Source organism: Schistocerca piceifrons, chromosome 4 (assembly GCF_021461385.2).
Source record: "Schistocerca piceifrons isolate TAMUIC-IGC-003096 chromosome 4, iqSchPice1.1, whole genome shotgun sequence".
Lineage (NCBI taxonomy): Eukaryota > Metazoa > Arthropoda > Insecta > Orthoptera > Acrididae > Schistocerca > Schistocerca piceifrons.
In genome coordinates, this window is record NC_060141.1 from 579,307,353 (window position 1) to 579,328,443 (window position 21,091).

The 21,091-nt window shown below is 42.4% G+C and overlaps 1 protein-coding gene across 2 annotated transcripts in view; it reads left to right on the forward strand.

The window, feature by feature from the left end:
* The window catches only part of LOC124795475 (protein maelstrom homolog), a 128,560-nt gene that overhangs the window by 97,218 nt on the left and 10,251 nt on the right, over window positions 1–21,091 (forward strand). For both annotated transcript variants that reach the window (XM_047259512.1, XM_047259511.1), the window contains exon 13: window positions 2,011–2,175. In XM_047259512.1, coding sequence (XP_047115468.1) covers window positions 2,011–2,175 — 165 coding nt within the window. The remainder of the gene's footprint in view (window positions 1–2,010; window positions 2,176–21,091) is intronic.

The window sequence follows — 21,091 nt, forward strand, 5'->3', positions numbered from 1 at the left end:
TAGAATTTATTTAGTTATCATTGAGAGATGTTCAGTCAGCTGGTCATTCATGTAATTTTTAGCTAGAGGATAGTAGAACTTTTTTCCCTGTGGTTGAGAAACGCAAATGTGTCTTGTTGTTGTAGAGAACATTTTGCAAGCAATAATGATAAGCAAATATTTAAAAAGCCCAAAAAGAAAACAGCAAAATTCATTAGTTCAACAAGTCATCCCGACTAAATTATATACTATTAATCTGTGCTTTTTTGCATTTTTAATTGAGCAGTGACACCCACCTCATATTGACAATACATGCTCTAGAACGATACTCCACTTAATCAGTGACTTACGCCATTTGGTTTTGGATCCTCCAGTGGTGTGCTTAGATATTGTTTGGGGATTTCAATGCCCACCGGGACTGCAGATATGTATGTTCAAATAAAACCATTAATGACATAACTTAATTGTTTTGAGTTAATAATTTAAACTTTTGACTTTCCCGTCTTATAAAGCCACACTTCTGAAGAAACTTTCCTTACTCTTCTCAGTCTGTATTTTATTTCCCTTTACTTTTGTCACACTAGTAATTTTTTTTAAATAGTCCCAGAAGGTTGTATGAGTGTGAAACATCATCAGCTCTAGACGAGGGATGTTCGAAGCACATCATCTTGAGTGCAAGTTCAACAACTATGTGATCCATCTCTCTCTTGGCCACAGTTAGACAATGGCCGTTCATACAGACATGCCGTTGCATCTGTGGTGATGAGCAGTCCCTCTCCAAATATGTGAAGGGTGTCGTGGAGACCTCTGCAGACTAAAATTACCTTCCCAATATTGTACAAAAACAGATCTATGCCTTTTTCCCCACTCACCTACCACCTCTCAACCACCACCATTGTCTGACCATAAAGGAGCACTCCTCTCGTGACTCAGTATCATTTAGGACTGGAGGAACTGAATCACATTCTCCGCAACGGTTGTGACTGCCTGTCTCTATGCCTTGAAATGAGTATAATACTCCTCACTCATCCCACAGTGGTATTCCACTGCCCACTGAACCTTCACAATATCCTCTTCCATTCCTATTACACCGCTTCTCCTAACCTCTAACCCCTTACTTCATGCTTCGTATCCAAATCCCATACATTCTCCAATGACCACTTGCTCCAGCCCTTTCACAGGCATCTCCTACCCCATCAAAGGCAAGGTTACCTGTGAAAGCAGCCGTTTGATGATACAACTAAGCTGCAACCATATGCCACTTTCTATGTGGGCATGTCAACTACTGTCTGTCTGCATGATTTGCCACTGCCTAGCTGTGGCCAAGAGATGGCTGGACCAACCAGTTGCTGAACATTCTGCATGTAATGATTTGCTTAACTTCAGCAACTGCTCCACAACCTGTGTCATGTGGCTTCTATCAACACCAGCTTTTCTGAGTTCTGCACATGAGCATTCAGCCTACAATAAATGTTTCTGTAACCCCCTGATCTAAAACTTTGCTAATGCTTGCCTTCCATCTACCTACTCCTTTTGTGCTCCCGCTCTAGTACTATGTATGTCAGTCGTGCCAAAACACCTACAAGTCCTTTCCTCTTCTGTAATTCTCTTTCTTCCCTCCTCCTCACCTTCCCAGAGCAGAGCTCCCTGATGCAGCACCTAACAGCCGCATCTCCCCCCACCCCCCTACCATGCCCATGTACCTGCATGCTCCACCAAGCACCACTAGTATCTTCTGCCAGCTGTACACTGCTTTCCTACTTCCTCCTTGCCTCATTCTACTTCCTTACTCCCACCATCCATACGTGATTGCTGCTCTGTCAGACCAGTGAATAGCAATCTTTTCCATAATGTAGTTATTCCATCTGGGACTTGCCATCTTTTAACAATGGTTGTGGAGTTTTTAACTGTTCATGAATGTACACGAACTTCTTGTGAAAGTAATAGAGACGCAATTTTATTTTGTATCGGAGTTCAGTTATTTATTCTTGTATTATATTACAATAAAACGTGTTGTCTGTTCTTTTCCAGGCAGTTCAAGTAGTATTAGCAAGAGCAACAGCAACACCAACACCAACAACAGCAGCAGCAGCAGCAGTGTCAGCAGTAGTAGCGGTCTTATTTTAGGACAAACTCCACTGAAAGTTGCTGGTAGAGGCAGTTCTGTTGCAAGCTGGGGCAATGTTCCATCAAGAGGTCAGTAAAACAGAATGTTACTTTGTTTCGCTTTATTATTGATTTTAAAAATTATATTGCTGCTTTAATATTATATCATGCCACTAAAAGGCATAGTATCTGTTCAGAAGTATCCAAACATTTCTTAGTGGACATTAATACATTGTTTGATCACCTTCGCTTTTATGACAACATGAACTCTGCTGGGGACTCTTTCGATGAGGTGTCTGAATGTCAGTGAAGGAATCACAACACATGGTGTTTTGATGTTGGATGCTGGAGTGAAGATGGTGATCTAACTGTTCCCATTTGGGTTCAGGTCAGGACTCCGGGTAATCCAGTCCATTTCATGAATATTATTGTCAATAAACCATTGCCTCACAGGATTTGCTTTGACAGAGTGCATTATCGTGCTGATACAGTCACCATCTCTGACACTGGACTCGCATTCGGAAGGACGACGGTTCAATCCCGCGTCCGGCCGTCCTGATTTAGGTTTTCCGTGATTTCCCTAAATCACTCCAGGCAAATGCCGAGATGGTTCCTCTGAAAGGGCGCGGCCGACTTCCTTCCCCATCCTTCCCTAATCCGACGAGACCGATGACCACGCTGTCTGGTCTCCTTCCCCAAACCAACCAACCAACCAACCATCACCATCTCTGAACTATTCCTCTGCAGCAAGCGGTACAGAGTGCTATAAAATGTGTTCATATCCTTCCTCATTTTGCACTTTCTTAAGAGTAGTACGGGAACCACATCCTAACCATAAAATAACACACACCCCATACTGTGAAACTCTTTACTACACTGATGTTACTCGACATGATGGCAGATAATGTTCTCCTGATTTTCGCCAAGCCCAAACCCTCCCATTAGATTGCCACAAGTAGTTGGCACGTGACTGATATGGTATTGCTTTTCTGATTGAAACAGGCATTTGCCATCCACTTCTATATAAAGACCACATCGAGAATTCGCCATGGATTATGGTCTAGAGTTATTACGTGTCCACAATGTGCCACCAGTTTCTAATGTTGTCTACCTATTTTCCACAAGGTATCTACATAGCCATTCGTGGAACCAGAAAAGAACTTCCTTCTTGCATCTGCTATGTATCCACCAAACTATGTATGCTACACTATAATTGAACCTTAAACACTAGCCTGGTCTTGTTCAGTTAGTTTGTTTTCTTCAGTTAGGATTCTCAGGAAGCACCTTTCTGTAGCTCACTGAAGAATACTCAGTTATTTCAATTATTTTTAATAACCATGTTTAATCTTTCATTTACTTACGCGGCAGGCTGTCTTCAGCTGCCCAAGTACAAGAACTTTTCAACTAGTTATATGGTTTAATAATTAACTTGTAAAATTTTCTTCTTTTCAGTGTCTTGCTTGTACATTCTTTTCGTTTTGTTACAATTGTTTTTCAGATCTATTTTCAGTCTGTCTGTTACTTCAGAATGCTGAAAATAGTGTTGGTGTGGAATCTAGCACCTATTTATGTTTTAAATTGTGAACATCCCACTATCCCAGTGACATCTAATGGGTGCTTGAGCAATGATACATACATTTCTTTTGCACACTAACATACATTGAATCATGTCTTTTTGTCTCAAGGCAGTTAACACCAGGGTGTATACGACGCGGGACAACCAGGAGATGTGGGAAAAATCCGGTAATTTTTTCACCTGGGAGAAAACTGGGAAAAACCCGGGAATTTTTTAGAATTCCGGGATTTTTTTGTTTTAGTTTTCAGTTAAATTTTTGTCATTTTGACTGGTAAGAAATAATATTCAAACAAAGGATATTACTGTATCCCGCTACTGCAGAATAATACTGCAGCAATAAAACATGAACGAGAGAAATAAACTGAAATAAAACTTAAGTTGCAAAGGAAATGTGCCATGTACAACAACAAAACACAGTGCTCATACAAGCATCTGCCAGCAGCAAAATGTGTCAGAGGCTTTAGGAAAACTATGCAATGCTTCAGAACAACAAATTGACTCCGATGAGCCTGACGTCGCAACTGTTTAAATTAAATTAGTGTGAGCAGTTTCGTGCGGGCCCATGCGCGTGCGCAGTTGCGTCGCGTGTCTGTAGTACCTTCTCCCGCTTCTGGCTACTAAAGTGTGTCTGTTAGCTACAGTATATAAGCAGTAGCAGCAAGATGCTATTCAGAAAAATTTTACTGTCGTGCGCAAGCTGCCATATTCACTAGGAGCGAACCGGGATATCTGCCCCGGGCGGCAATTTCAGTCCAGCATTAATCGCCTTGCAGAACAGTGAAGTTATTTTTGTCTGTTTGCTAATGAAAAGTGGTTTTTTATTAATCTTTTCTGCTGAGGCAGTCAATTTATTTGCGATGAAATGCTTAATTCCACACTATTGGCTAGTTTCAACTGTTCTCTGCATTTCAAAAGAGCGTGTTTTCGTCTTCTTGCAAGTATGACATTATGCCATAATAAAGAACCAAAAATGAAATAATACGGTACTGGTATTCCAAGAAAATTTACAACCAAATCTGGACGTACGAATTATGCATGTTGTTATGGGTCACGAAATTATGATGCTCTTGGAATATCGTCTGATGTCTTGTTTCTTTTATGAAGTAACGTAAGATCTTTTAATGTTTTACACGTATGAACATACGGGCTTCTTGCGACATCATAGCTGCACAAGTGGTGTGACGCCTTCAATTGGCGCTCTCTGGCAACTGCTGAAACAAACCTCTTTCTAACATGTTGCGGGAAAATATTGCGAATGATTGACTGAAAAGCGTTACTTTCAAAGTAAATTTCCTTTTACCCAAGATGAACTATGTGCGATGAATTTCTTTAATCACAGAGCGTTTGACTCTCATTTAAAAATCAACTCTTTGAAGATGACCATTTAGAAAAATTTCGAGCCCAGAAGATCATACATTTATGTTGTTGTTAAAAATTTTACTGGTACATTTGTGAGATATATCTTAAAGCGTAACACGCGCAAAGAAGATCAACGTTATACATGAAAGTTAAGCTTCTCTTGCAGCTTATTAATCGTTGATACCAATATTGTATGTGAAAGCTTTGATTTTCTTGTAGCAACACTATGTATATTAATTTAAACTATTAACTTTTCCTATTTGTGTGTACGCGCTACTTAACAGTGATAATGCTATTGGCTGACGACATGACGTTTCCTTTGCTTTGAATATCCGCTGTATCGGCTGGCGAGATCATGTGGCATGAACTACGACTGGCTAACAAAAGCACATTGCAATCGCTATAAACTGATAAGTTTTACAGTTCCGAGGAAAAGTATACTGTCACTTAACACGGAAAAAGTGTATTTTCACTCGGGAGAAAGTGTATTTTTAACTGAGAAATCCGGGAATTTTTTTTTCCTTGTCCACGTATACACCCTGAGGTAACACAGATTTTTCTTGAAATTGACTCCTACCTTTCCAAGTAATCATTAATCCCAGCCCAAATGGTGATTCATCAACTTGCAAAATGTTCATTGTACTACCACCCACCGTTGAAGCCTGTGCACTCCTTTGCCTATTTAAAATCCAATATTTTTTAGATAGTTGGTGCTAAATTTATTGAATATCATGTACATAATGAAGAGGAGGTTCATAAGTCTGTAGTTAGTCTTTTTCTGTTTTTTCTCTCCTGTGAAGTAAGACATTTACACAGTTATTTAATTTTACGGAATTGTCTTCCTTCACAAAAGTGAATATTTTACTAATTCGTTTTCCACTATTTTCCTGGAGTTTTCTTCAATTATTTTTATTGAAACTCGTCAACTTGTAGTGCCTTCCCTTTCTTTGTATCTCAAATGGCTTTGTATAGATCTTTGACCATTACTGATGTATCAATGACGATTGGTTTGTTAATAGCCTGAGGGCTCAAGAAATTTTCACTGTGGAGTTGCAGAACAAAACTTTATTTGCATCTACTGAAGGAACGAGGTGGCGCACAAGATCTGGTGAATACATGTCGGATAAACAAAATGTTTTACATAGATAAATGTATCTCCGAGAAGAGCATTACTTTTGCTAGACATAACTACAAGAGAATAATAATTGGCTAGAAATAGCAAAAGAACTATTATATCTCAAAACAATATGTACGCTCATAGGTAGCTGTGAAATGTTCAGTGCTGATTTCAGTGTCCCTCCAGCTGCTAGCACAGAAAGTCAACTGACAACCACGATTATAGCAAAACTGCACTCATACACATTACACGTAACACTTCACTGCACTGACAGAAAGTGAACTTTGTCGCTGCAGATCATTAGCTAGCTGCTGTTCTTATTTTTCTTTCAAGCTGTACATATGTTTAAAGAAATCTTGGAATCACTGAACGATTTTCTGTATGTTGTTATCTGTTGTGCAGTCTGCCCTCTTAAGTGATTTATGTCTACCCAGCATAAATTTCTACTATGTCACCTTTATACTCTTGGTTTTTTTCCCCTGTATATGTTTGTGCATTCCCTCAATATACATTAATGGTTGATATTGTTTCATTCAGCATATTCTCTAAACAATCTAGGAAAATATAGATTGCTACTTACCATAAAGAAGACACTTTAAGTTGCAGACAGGCACAATTAAGACACTTACATGGAGGTTTTGGCCACAGCTTTCATCAGCTGTACTACACCTCACATACACACGACTGCAAACTCCAGCAGGATGCTGGCGTTAGCAGTTTTTTGTGTGTGTGTGTGTGTGTGTGTGTGTGTGTGTGTGTGTGTGTGTGTGTGTGTGTGTGTGTGTGTGTGTACGTACACCTGCAACACAGCTTAGAAATGTTGACATAACAGCATGCAAGTGTCCAATAGTAGCTCTTCTCTATGGTCTTCCACGTATTATGATCTTGTATCTCGTCTCCTTCTTCTTCTGCATCAAGTATCTTCAGTATCAACTGTAAATTGTGGAACCAAGTAGCTATTGTTATCCGCTTCTTTTTTCTTCAGTTTCACATCCAAATAGTAAGTTTCGGTATATTTGTTTCCTCGATTCCTTTTACGTATACAGCAACTTCCCTCTATCCAATCCATAGCATATTCCTTCTGTCATTCAGTCTTTTTAACTCTTAATTGTTCGTTATGTTTTCTTTACTTGCAATTGTTGCTTATCTTCTACGTTTACTTCTAAATCTACATGATTATTCTGCATTTCACAAATAAGTGTCTAGCAGAGGGTTCATCAAACCACATTCAAGCTGTTTCTCCTGTTAGACTCTCAAACAACACAAGGAGGAAAAATGAGAACTTAAATCTTCTTTTGTGAGCTCTAATCTCTCTTATTTTATCATACTGATCATTTCTCCCTATGTGGTTGGGCACTAACGTAATATTATCGCATATCAGAGAAGAAAGTTGGTGAGTTAAATTTCTTGACGATCCTGCCACAGCAAAAAATGCCCTTTTTTTAAAATTATTGACACTCTTAATTCATGTATTGTATCCGTAGCACTCTCCCCCCCCTGTTTCGTGATAATACAAAACGAGGAACTCTGCTTCAAACTTTTTTGATGTCCTCCATCAGTCTCATGTGATGTGGATCCCACACCACACAGCAATACTTCAGAAGAGAACGGACAAGGGTAATGCAGGCCTGTTGCGTTTTCTGTGTTTTCTGCCAATACATTGCAATCTTTGGTTCCCTTTCCCTAACATTATCCATGTGATAGTGCCAATTTAAGTTACTTGTAATTGTAATCCCTAAGTATTTAGTTGAATTCATGAGCTTTATATTTGTGTGATTTATTGTGTATCTGAAATTTAGCGGATTCCTTTTAGTGCTCATGTAGATAACCTATCACTTTTCCTTACTTAGAGGTAGGTATCTTGTCTAAATCATTCTTGATCATCTGATGACTTCACAAGACAATAAACGAATCATCTGCAGACAGGCTAAGATGGGTGCTCAGATTGTCTCCTAAATCATTTATGTAGATCTGGAGCAGCAGAGGGCCTTTCTCCATGGGAAGTTACAAATACATTTGTTTCTATGGCTGTGTGCGCCGCCTTATAGGCGGGTGACCTTGAGCGGGACTTAGCCGTTTACCGAGGCAGGCAGCGAGACGCGGCCCCTAGTATTACTAGGGCCGCGTCGGGCAAAAATCAAAGTTTATCAGCGGAAGTGACGTAGTGATAAGACGCTCGTGAATGGAGCGCTCGGCGCGCTTCCTGTTTCTGCATCAGTCGACTGCAGGCAGCAGCACGCAGCACACAGCCATGCCGTACCGTCGTAGGAGATACACTAGGAGGAGCAGAATGCCAGTTTATAAAACTGTTTTCAGTTTGCACAGATGAGGAACACAATTTGGTAAGAAGTCACTTGTGAGGAATGGCGTCAAAAGCTTTTTTGAAATCAAAAGCACAGAATAAATTCGTTATCGCCGGTCAATAGCACTCATTAATCCTTGAGAATTAAGAGCTAGCTAGTTGTGTTTAATAGAAACTTATTTCAATTCTTGTTGCCTGTTTGTCTATCAGTCATTTTCTTAGAGAGAATTCATAAGATTTGAACACAGTGTATGTTCCAAAATCATACTGCAAATAGACGTAGTGATAAGAGTCTGTAATCTAAGAGATTGGTATTGGTGCGACTTGTGCAACTTTACAGTCTTTAGGTACAAATATTTTGACACGAGAGGTTGTATATGATTGTACAATTGCTAAGTATGAAGCTGTTGTATCAGTATACTCTGAAGGGACACAACAGGTATAGAATCTGGACTGGAGGCCTTGCCTTTATTAAGTGATATAAGTGCTTCGCTACTCCAAGTATGTCTATGTTGCTAAGTTACTCCTGTTGATAGTAGCTCTCAATTTGAATTCTGGGATATTTACTTTGCCTTCTTTGGTGAAGGAATTTCAAAAAGCCTTCATACCAACTGTGCTTTAGTGGCGCCATCATGAGTAACATTTCCGTTGCTACTGTGCAGTGAAGGTATTGATTGTGCCTTGCTGCTGGTGTATTTTACATACAACCAGAATCTTGTTGGGTTTCCTGCTATATTTTGAGACAGTTACATTGTGGAAACTATTAAAACCATCTCACATTGAAGATCACAATAAATTTCGAGCTTCTGTAAAATTTTGCCAGTCTGGAGGATTTTATGTTATTTTTAAATTTGACATGCTTTTTTCATTGCTTGTGCAACAGATCTCTGACCGGTTTTGTGTACCATGAGGGATCAGTACCATCACTCATTATCCTATTTGGTATACTTGTATACCTTCCAATTGTCATAGATACTATTTCTTTGTGTTTTAGCCATATCTGGTCTTCACTTACATAATCAGATTGGAAGAAGTGGAGACTGCCTCTTAGGGAGGTGCCAAGCAAATTTTTATCTTTTTTTTTATTTTTTATTTTTTTTAAAGGTGGCAACACCAATTAGAACTTGTGCAACATAAATGAAAGTTGATAGGCATGTTTCTACATCTGGAAGATGTCTATTCAGATTCCACAGTAGTCACATTAGAGTGGCGCTAATAGTGCCACTATGAGGATGAAAATCACATTCGCTTTAAATACACACTGCAAAGGTCGTGAGATTGAATGAGGCAAATTGATATTAGTGAAGAATGACTTTAAAGTGGCAAAGAAGCCATTATCAGCACTTCACTGAGGGTGGATGAGGTTGTGTAGTAGGGCTAGGAGAATCTGGATGTTCCTATTGTGATATTGTTGAAAGACTTGGCAGGAATGTAGCCCTGTACATTATTGCTGGTAGTGGTGGTCACAAGAGTGGGCTCAAGAGGGCCGCATGGCACTAAAGAGGGGGAAGACCATGTTTTCCATGTGTCTCTGTCGCATCTTTTTGCATTTGCAGCAACAATTTGAGCAGCAGTTGGCTACCACGGGGCCCCAGCCTTTGCAGCATTTTTTTCCCTTCCGTGCTGTATGTCTAATCTCTTGCTATTCTTTTTCCCCTCATTTGGGGAACATCTCTGGGATGTTATTGGGAATGTCTGTTGCTGACGTAAAAACAATCTCACTTTGTTTTTCACTCTTTTCCTTTCTTTGTTTCCCTTCTCCTCTCATTCCTCTGTTTTGGTGTTTGAGGTTCCTCTTTTTCTTCTTCCTCCCTGTGCGCTCCTGAAGGCTGATCCATGCGTCTGATGCATAACAGGTGACTGGGTAAAGTGTAATTTCCAGCCCCAGGTTGACAGACAGGGTTCGCATGTACTCCCTGGTACAGGCCAGGCCCAGTGTGGGGTGATTGCCTGAACTGCAACCTTTCCAAATTGCTGATTGGTCCCACCGTCAGGTGTTCGGGAGGTGTGACCTGAGGTGTGAACAATCACCTAAGGCGGGTGCACCCCTTTGTGAAGGGAGCCCCCAGTTGGAAGCAGTGCGCCATCGGAGACGCTGGCAATCATGGGGATTTCCTCGCAGTGAGTCACTCATGTTTGCGAAATGTAAATGTAATGAGGCTAATGGATCCAAGATCCACTGCACCACTGTTCCTCGTGGTTTCACGTACTGAAGACGGTCAGTCCTTCACCACGGTCAGTCCGTGTTTATTATTCAGAAAGGTGTTGATGCAATTGCCGGCTCTGTGAAATCCTGCTCCCATTTACGGAATGGCACTTTGCTTTCGGAGACTGCTTCTGATTCTCAAGCACAGCAACAGCTTGTTGCCTCGCTTCTCCTAGACTACCCCGTTCGTGTCGAGGTCCATAGAACTTTGAATTCTTCCCGTGGTGTAATTAACACCAGGCTGCTCGATGGTCTAACCGAAGCCGAAATCCAGTCTTACCTCTCTGAACAGGGTGTCATTGTCGTCCATTGTGTAGTGGAAAAGGTAGATTCCTCCTTAGTGGCCATCCACAATCTTTCCCTCACCTTTGATTGAGTGGTACTGCCGTCCAAGATCACAGCAGGCTATGAAATTATCACAGTCTGACCATACATTCCGAACCCGATGCGGTGCTACCAGTGTCATCGTTTTAACCACACTAGGACATCTTGTCGACGCCCAGCCAGATGTGTCTCCTGTGACCGGGATGCATACGAGGGTGATTGTCCGCCTCCTCGTCTCCACTGTATCAACTGCAATAGCGACCATGCCGCCACCTCTTGGGATTATCCCATGTATCTTGATGAGTGGGCTGTCCAAGAGATTTGGGTGAAGGAAAAAGTGCCTTGCCCAGTAGCTCGCAAGTTACTGGCTAGTCGCAAACCCTGTGTTCTCCTGTCTCCTGTCAAGTTCTGTTCTTGTTACCCCTCGCTCCATGAAGGACATGGCCACGCAGACATGCGACATCAGATTCAGCTACGAGGTTGTGAAATCGCCCAGTGTCAAGGTAGCATCGCCATTTCCCCGTCCTGCTGTGCAACAAACAGTCAAATTGTTGCCTCAAGGGGCAAACCCACCAGCTACACGACCAGTCGGCGGCAATGGACAGAAAGAGTACTCCCACGAAGACTTTCTCCGTCCCTCCAGCCAAACATCACCTTAGTCTTCCTCTAACCGGAAAGGCTCAAAGAAGTCGTCCAAAGGCAAATGATCTTCTTCTTCGCCAACTCTAAGGTCCTGTTCAACGGTGTTGCCACATGGTACCTTAGCCCAGCCCGCCTCTGTCTCACTGGTGTGCACCACCAATTTTTCAGTATTGGACTCCATGGACCAACTGCACAAGTAAGCCGATGCTTCTGTGGACCACATGGAGCAGGATCCTCCTGCTTCTGTGCCCTGTAGTAGCACCTCTGCACCAACTGTCACTCGCGGCCATAGGGTTGACACCCCTCCTCGTCACGACTGTCCTCCAGTGGAACATTCGCGGCCTTCGGTCCCACAAAGAGGATTTACGGCTTCTTTTAGCATTGCAGCATCCCCTTGTACTCTGCTTTGAGGAAACAAAATTGCGCCCTCACTACCGCTTGGAGCTTCCACATTACTTACCGATTTGTTTTGACCTTCGCCCTGAGGTCAGCATTCCATCTCATGGGGGCGTCATGTTGCTCATATGGGATGACATTCATAATCAACCAGTCTCCCTGCCTACTCATCTTCAAGCTGTTGCAGTTCGCCCTTTCCTTCCCCACCTGACTTTTTCCCTCTGTACCATTTATGTATCTCCGTCATTCGATGTCACCAGGGCAGACTTCCTTCAGCTTATTGGGCAGCTACTTCCCCCATTTTTGCTACTCTGTGACTTTAATGCACATCATCCCCTTTGAAGTTCTCCCAGGACCTGTCAGAGAGGTGCCCTCTTGGCTGCCCTTCTTAACCAACTTAACCTCTTCTGCCTTAAACACTGGAGCACCCACTTTCCTTTCCGACTCCTCACACACCTATTCCCATTTGGACCTGTCCTTCTGCACTGCCCAGCTTGCCCATCGTCTAGAGTGGTCCGTTCTTTCTGACACTTACTTGAGCGTCCTTTCTGACACCTACTCAAGCGTCCATTTCTTGTGTGCTCTCCGTTTGCTGACTCCTACCCCATCTGCGTGCACGCCCAAATGGCAGCTTACTAAGACTGACTGGCAGCTGTACTCGTCTCGGGCAACCTTCGAAGAACAAGATTTCCCCAGTTATGACGACCAGGTGGACTATCTCACCAACATTATCCTTACTGCTGCAGAATGTTCTGTCCTTCGCATTTCCTCTTTACCGCGTCGTGTCCCAGTCCCTTGGTGGACTAAGGCATGCCGTGATGCAATTCATGCACAGACATGCTCTCCGCATTTTGCTGCCTTTACTATGAGGGAGCTCAATAATGCTCTCAGCTCATTCTGATCCTCTGCCCCAGGGCCAGACGCCATCCACATTCCGATGTTGCAGGACATTTCTCTTGCGGGCAAGCGCTTTCTGCTCAACACATACAACGCATATGGGCATAGGGCACATTTCCCGGACACTGGCGTGAAGCCACCATCATGCCCATACCTAAGCCCGGTAAGGACAAAAACCTTCCTTCTAGCTACCACCCCATCTCTCTTACCAGCTGTGTTTGCAAGGTGATGGGATGTATGATTCATGCCTGGCTGGTATGGTGGCTAGAGTGTCGCAGTTTACTCACGAATGCACAGTGTGAATTTTGAGCATGGCATTCTGTAGTTGGCCATGTCGTTACTTTGTCAACCCGTGTCATGAATGATTTTCTGTGGAATTCCCAGGCTGTGGCATTGTTTTTCGATTTGGAGAAGGTCTGCAGCACCTGCTGGAGAATCGGTATCCTCCGTACTCTTTACACATGGGGCTTCTGTGGCTGCCTGCCCTGTTTCCTTCAGGCATTTTTACAAGATCGAATTTTCAAGGTGCGTGTGGGTTCTGCCTTGTCGGTCACCTTTATCCAGGAAAACAGTGTGCCTCAGGGTTCTGCCCTCAGTGTCGTCCTCTTTGCTATTGTCATTAACCCTATCATGGCCTGTCTCCCACCAACTATCTCCAGCTCCCTTTTTGTTAACGATTTTGTCATCTATTGCAGTTCTCCATGGACCTGTCTCACTGAGCGGCATCTTCAGCAGTTTCTTGATTGTCCTTAATCCTGGAGCATCATCAATAGCTTTTGCTTTTCCACTGACAAAACAGTCTGCATGAATTTCAGGCGACGCAAGTGGTTTCTTCCACCATATTTACATCTTGGGCCTGTTGCCCTTCCGTTCGTTGAAACTATGAAATTCCTGGGGCTCATGCTCAATAGGAAACAATCTTGGTTCTTCCATGTATCTCACATGGCAGCCTGCTGTATTTGGTTCCTCAATGTCCTCCATGTCATCAATGGTACTTCCTGGGGTGCCGATCGAACTACCCTCTTCCATTCATATTGACCCTTGTCTGTTCGAAACTCGACTGTGGGTGCTTTGTTTATGCTTTTGCACACCCATTCCTCTTACGCTGTCTCCACACTATCCACCAATGTGGCATCAGTTTGCCCACGGGCGCCTTTTACACCAGCCCGGTTGAGAGTCTGTATGCTGAAGCTGCTGAACTACCCCTGTCCTACTGCCACGAGTTTTGACTCTGCAGATATGCATGCCGTTTGTCTGCCATGTGTGGCCACCCATCCTATGCCTCCTTCTTTGATGATTCCTTTGTTCGTCAGTATGGGGCTCGTCCTACTTCTCCAGGAGCCCGCTTTCGGCACTTGCTACGGCGGCTTAACTTCACACTATCTGCACCTTTCACGGTGGGTGTGAACCCTTCACCACCTTGGCTTTGTGAAGCAGCCCATGTTAACCTTGGCCTTCATTTGCTTCCTAAGGACACTACTCCAGCCTCACTCTATATCCTTCAGTTTCACGAGCTTCGCATGGAACTTCATGATAGTACCTTTGTACAAACTGATGGCTCTCGGACTGACTGTGGGGTCAGGTGTGGCTTAGTCATTGGCACCTGTGTCTTTGATATCGGTTTCTGGCACAGTCCTCAGTATTTACAGCCAAGCTCTTTGCCTTGTATCAGGCCATGTAGTAGATCCGGCGACACACTTATCAAGTGTGTCCTCTGCTCAGGCTTACTCGGTGCTGTTCAAGGTCTGTGTACTTTACATTGCCCATCCCTTAGTGCAGTGGGTCCAGGAAAACTGTCAACTGCTTACTCTTGTTGCAGCCACTGTGATGTTTCTGTGGGTTTGTGGTCATGTCGGTCTGCCAGGAAACAAGACTGCTGACACTGCTGCCAAAGCTGCAGGCCTTGCATCTCAGCCTGCGAGTACCTATATTCCCTCCAGTGATCTCTGTGTTGCCATCTGTCAGGAGGTGGTGTCCCTTTGGCATTGCCAATGGTCCCAAGCCTCTCCCAGCGACTTGGATGACCACCTCTCGGCTCTCCTGCTGGGAGGAGGTTATTTTAACTCAGCTGCGTATTGGGCACTGCCTTTTTAGCCATTGTCATTTGCTAAGTGGCATTATGCCACCACTTTGTACACATTGCATTCAAGTTTTAACTGTCCACCACTTCCTGATGGAACAGCTGTTTTTTAGCCTTTTACATTCCTTTTTGGGTTTTCTGTCTGTGTTATCAGCCGTTTTAGCAAATGATGCCCTAACTGTTCAACCGCGTCTGTATGGTGTCTTTTTTTAGCCATTTTTCCACTTGCCTGTTTTAGCAGTCTTCTATTATGTCAGTTGGGACTGACACATAGTTGTTTTTTTAATTCCTCTCTGTCTTCCTGTTCTATAGTTTTGACTTGGGTGTGTATGACCCCAGTTGTTTTTGTGCCCTAAAAGGGGGGGGGGGGGGGGGGGGACAAGGACAGCTGCAAGCCAGCGCCATTTGCGACTTCAGTGATGTCAAGCGAGCTCATTGGATGGCAGAGTAGAGGTCTGATGTGTCTTCTAATGAAAGGGGGTTCTGCCTCAGTGCTGGTGATGGTTGCATGTTGGTCAGGAGACGGGCAGTTGAGGACCTGCAACCTGTCTGTCTGCATGCTAGGCACACGGCACCACGAGTTGTGGTCTGGGATGCAATTTTGCTTGACAGCAGGAGCACTCTAGTGTTATCCCATGTGCCTTGGCTGCAAATTTGTGTGTCAGTTTGGTGATTTGGTCTGTTGTGCCATTCATGAACACCATACCAAGGGTTTTTTTTACAACAGGATAATGCTTATCCACGTACCACTAGCATTGTAACCCAACGTGCTCTACAGTGTGTCGATATGTTGCCTTGGCCTGCTCAATCGCCAGATCTGTCTCCTATCAATTACATAGGGAACATCACCAGCTGACAACTCCATCTTCCACAAACAGCATTAACTGTCACTGTAATGTCTGACCAGGTGCAACAGGAGACATGGAACTCCATCCTACAAACTAAAATCCGGCACCTGTACAACACAATGCATGTACGTTACATGCTTGCACTCAACGGTCTGACAGTTATGGTGGTTATTAAATGTATCAGGATTTCACATTTGCGATGGCTTATCTCGTGCTTTCATTAACCTCTTTCTTGCAATGTTAATCACCTAAGTATGTTTCCTAGGCAAATGTATTAATGTATTCCTGAAATTTCGTTACTCTACATTAATTGTTTCTTGATGTTGCAATTTTTTTCTGTCAGTGTATTTTGTTTTACTTTTGGTGGATTTTGATGTTACCGTATTCAGTTTTGTTACAAGTGCCTCATGGTCACTAATCCTGGTATTCTTCATGATGCTTCCTATTTGCTCAAGGTGTTGGCTAAGAGGTCGAGTATCTTTTCACAACCATTTACACTTAGTTGGCTCCAGAGCTACTTTTTCAAAACAATTTTCTGAGAAAGCATTCAATATGATTTCGGTTGGTGTTTTATCCCTGCCACTTAAGATGTGTATTTTCACCAACATATTGAGGGTAGATTGAAGTCACCACCAACTAGAACTGTATGAGTGGGGTAGTTATTTGAAATTAAACTAGAGTTTCCTTTGAACTGTTCAGCAACTGTATCACCTGAGTCGGAAGGGGGCGGGGTGAAGGGAACCAATTAGTCATCTCATTTGTCAAATATAACCTCTATCCATACTAACATTAACACTCTACTTCAGTTTCACTACAAGGTAAACTACTTCTGACAGCAGTAAACACGCTGCCTCCAACTGCATTTATTCTGTTCTTTTCCAACACAGTTAGCCCTTTGAAAAAAAAAAAAAAAAAAAAAAAAAAGAGCAAGCTCTTGGAGCTATGGTTCTTTCCCAATAAAGCTACAATAATTTAAAAGTGCCATACCGATTGTTGCCGGGTCTATCCTCTTCCTGTGTTTGCCCTGCAACCTTTCAGACAGACATCCCACCTGTAGTGTCCCCTCAGACCCTCTAACCTAAAAGATAGCTGCTTCTTGTGTGTAGTGGATCTCTGACTTATTAAGCGGAACTTGAAAACTCACTGCCCTATGATGCAAGTCAAGGAATCTACAATCTACACTGTGGCAGAACCTTCTGAGCCTCATGATTCAGACCCTCCAGATGACTCCACACCAAAGGTCAGCAGTCAGCACTGTTGACAATGTTACAAATGGTTAGCTCTGCCTTCATCTTGCAAGCAAGAATAGCAGTCTTTGTCGACACCAGAGAAAATCCCATTTGATCCAAAAAGGACATATTATTGGTACTGACATAACCACTACCTGCAGTTGGCTGCACAGTGTGCACACTGGATTCCTTCCACTTTTGGTAGCCATTACCCTAAGCCTGGGACCTGAATAAACTGAAAGAACCAGAGGTTGTAGGGAGTTTTAGAGAGGGGAACGATTGACAAGAATGGGGGAAAGAAATACAGAAGAAGAAGAAGAAGAAGAATGGGTAGCTTTGAGAGAGGAAATTGTAAAGGCAGCAGAGAATCAAGTAGGTAAAAAGATGACTAATATAAATCCTTGGGTAACAGAAGAGAGATTGAATGTAATTGATGAAAGGAGAAAATATAAAAATGCAGTAAATGAAGCAGGCAAAAAGGAATACAAATGTCTCAAAAATGAGATTAAACAGAATTGCAAAATGCCTAAGCAGTGGTGGCTACAGGACAAATGTAAGGATGTAGAGACGTATATCACCACAGGTAAGGTAGATACAGTCTACAGGAAAATTAAAGAGACCTTTGGAGAGAAGAGAACCACTTGTATGAATATCAAGAGCTCAGATGGAAAACCAGTTCTAACTAGGAATTGAAAGCAGAAAGGTGAAAGGAGTATATAGAGGGGTCTGTACAAGGGTGATGTACTGGAGGGCAATATTACGGAAATGGAAGAGGATGTAGATGAAGGTGAAGTGGGAGATATAATACTGTGTGAAGAATTTGACAGAGCACTGATAGACCTAAGTCGAAACAAGGCCCTGGGAGTAGACAATATTCCATTAGAACTACTGACGGCCTTGGGAGAGCCAGCCCTGACAAAACTCTACCATCTGCTGAGCAAGATGTATGAGACAGGCAAAATACCCTTAGACTTCAAGAATAATATAATAATTCCAATCCCAAAGAAAACAGGTGTTAACAGGTGTGAAAATTACTGAACTATTAGTTTAATAAGCCACGGCTGCGAAATACTAAAACAAATTCTTTACAGACAAATGGAAAAACTGGTAGAAGCCGACCTCGGGGAAGATCAGTTTGGATTCCGTAGAAATGTTGCCACATGTGAGGCAATACTGACCCTACAACTTAGCTTAGAATATAGATTAAGGAACGACAAACCTACGTTTCTAGCATTCGTGAACTTACAGAAAGCTTTTGACAATGTTGCCTGGAATACTCTTTCGAATTCTGAAGGTGGCAGGGGTCAAATACAGGGAACGAAAAGCTATTTACAATTTGTACGGAAACCAGATGTCAGTTACAAGATGGGAGGGGCATGAAAGGGAAGCAGTGGTTGAAAAGGAAACAAAAGAAAAATTCGGAGTAGGAATTAAAATCCATGGAGAAGAAATGAAAACTTCGGTGTGTGCTGATGACTTTGTAATTCTGTCAGACAACAAAGGACCTGGTAGATCAGTTGAATGGAATGGACAGTGTCTTGAAGGGGGTATGTAAGATGCACATTAACAAAAGCAAAATGAGGATAATGGAATGTAGTTAAATTAAATAAGGTGATGCTGAGGGATTGAGATGAGTGTTAATCATCAGGGTGTCTACGACCCGGGACAACTGGGAGATGCGGGAAAAACCCGGGATTTTTTTCACCCAGGAGAAAACCCGGGATATTTTTAGAATTCCGGGAATTTTTTGTTGTTTTAGTTTTCAGTTAAATTTTTGTAATTTTGACTAGTAAGAACCGACACAGTAACAAAGATATTACTGTATCCTGCTACTGCAGAATAATACAGGGTGATTCAAAAAGAATACCACAACTTTAAAAATGTGTATTTAATGAAAGAAACATAATATAACCCTCTGTTATACATCATTACAAAGAGTATTTAAAAAGGTTTTTTTTTTCACTCAAAAACAAGTTCAGAGATGTTCGATATGGCCCCCTCCAGACACTCGAGCAATATCAACCCGATACTCCAACTCGTTCCACACACTCTGTAGCATATCAGGCGTAACAGTTTGGATAGCTGCTGTTATTTCTCGTTTCAAATCATCAATGGTGGCTGGGAGAGGTGGCCGAAACACCATATCCTTAACATACCCCCATAAGAAAAAATCGCAGGGGGTAAGATCAGGGCTTCTTGGAGGCCAGTGATGAAGTGCTCTGTCACGGGCTGCCTGGCGGCCGATCCATCGCCTCAGGTAGTTGACGTTCAGGTAGTTACGGACAGATAAGTGCCAATGTGGTGGCGCTCCATCCTGCTGAAATATGAATTGTTGTGCTTCTTGTTCGAGCTGAGGAAACAGCCAATTCTCTAACATCTCCAGAGAGTGTGGAACGAGTTGGAGTATCGGGTTGATATTGCTCGAGTGTCTGGAGGGGGCCATATTGAACATCTCTGAACTTGTTTTTGAGTGAAAAAAAACCTTTTTAAATACTCTTTGTAATGATGTATAACAGAAGGTTATATTATGTTTCTTTCATTAAATACACATTTTTTAAGTTGTGGTATTCTTTTTGAATCACCCTGTACTTCAACAATAAAACATAAACGAGAGAAAAAAACGAAAATAACTTAAATTGCAAAGGAAATGCGCCATATACGACGACACAAGTGCTCATGCAAACGTCTGCTGACTGAAAATGTGTCGAAGGCTTTAGGAAGACTATGCAGTGCTTCATAACAACAAATTGCCTCCAATGAGCGTGAAGTCGCAACTGTTTACATTCAATTTGTTTTAGCAGTTAACACGCGGGCTCATGCACAGTAGTCACGTTTGAGTTGTAGATTCTCTCGCTTCTGTCAACAGGAATGTGGCTGTTGGCTGTGCAAGCAGTTGCAGCAAGCAGCTAGATACTTCCGGGAAAAGGGGGCGCCTAATTCATATTCTTGAGGGGAAAAAAACTTGTTTCACAAAGCACCTAGCATCCAGCGCACATTTGCCTATCAATTAGTCATATGATTTTGAAACGCTTCTCTGTTGGTATTTGAACACATTTTAAGTTGATTTCTGAATGAATCATAAGCTGACTTTTGAATGCATGCATAGTGTACGTGATGTCTCTGTCAGGAGAATCCTCGTCGCATCTAGAAATAAACTTTCCACTGACAAAAGGGGACGGGGCTATACGAGCTGAGTGGAGTAAAGCCAAATGGATGAATGGCAATCGCTGTCTGATTATGTGGCTGATTGGGTGTGGGAATGATCAGCGTTGTTATAATTACTAGCGAAATCCATAGATTCATACTATCAGAATGGAAATAAACGACTGACAGGAATAACAGGTGAGAAAGATTATGTATTATCTTCTCGGTGTGTCCAAGAAAATGAAGTTTTGACAGAAAATGTTTGGCCAGATCGCTACACTAGTAAGGACCAGTAGTACAGTCCCCGGCTACCAGCCGCTTAAGTTCTATTATGGAAGTAACGCGGAAAACGTGTTGTACGAACACGTAAGAATGCCTAATCGGAGAATAATTGCGGGAGAACTAAACCAGTGATTCTGGCAGGGTTAGTGAAGTTAATCGGCGAACAAATTTTGACAGTGGCAGCAATAGCTACAGAATTTGTGATGACAGGATTGTTTGTTAGAACGAGGACGGAGAAGAAACGAGGACATCACACAAATTATGGAAGAATAAGACGATTCCAAATTTATATAAAAATTTCGTAATACTAGTTTTCGATGTCATGCTAGAGAAGCTGGTGCATATGAATGAAACGTGAAACTATTTTCTAACATAAAGCTTTTTGCTTGTAGTAGGCCTAATAGGCATTTGATATTGATACTTATTGGATTATATTCTGTCGTGTTATAAAAATGACCATTTGTGCCAAAACAGTCTCGTTTATTTGGTGTGTTATAAAATTGCTGCCATATTAGAAAGGCCTATTTTGTTTTATCTAGCAGACAGTGACAAAATGGATGTAATCAGATCGAGAAACCACACCAGTCTTGGGTATTATTTGTAT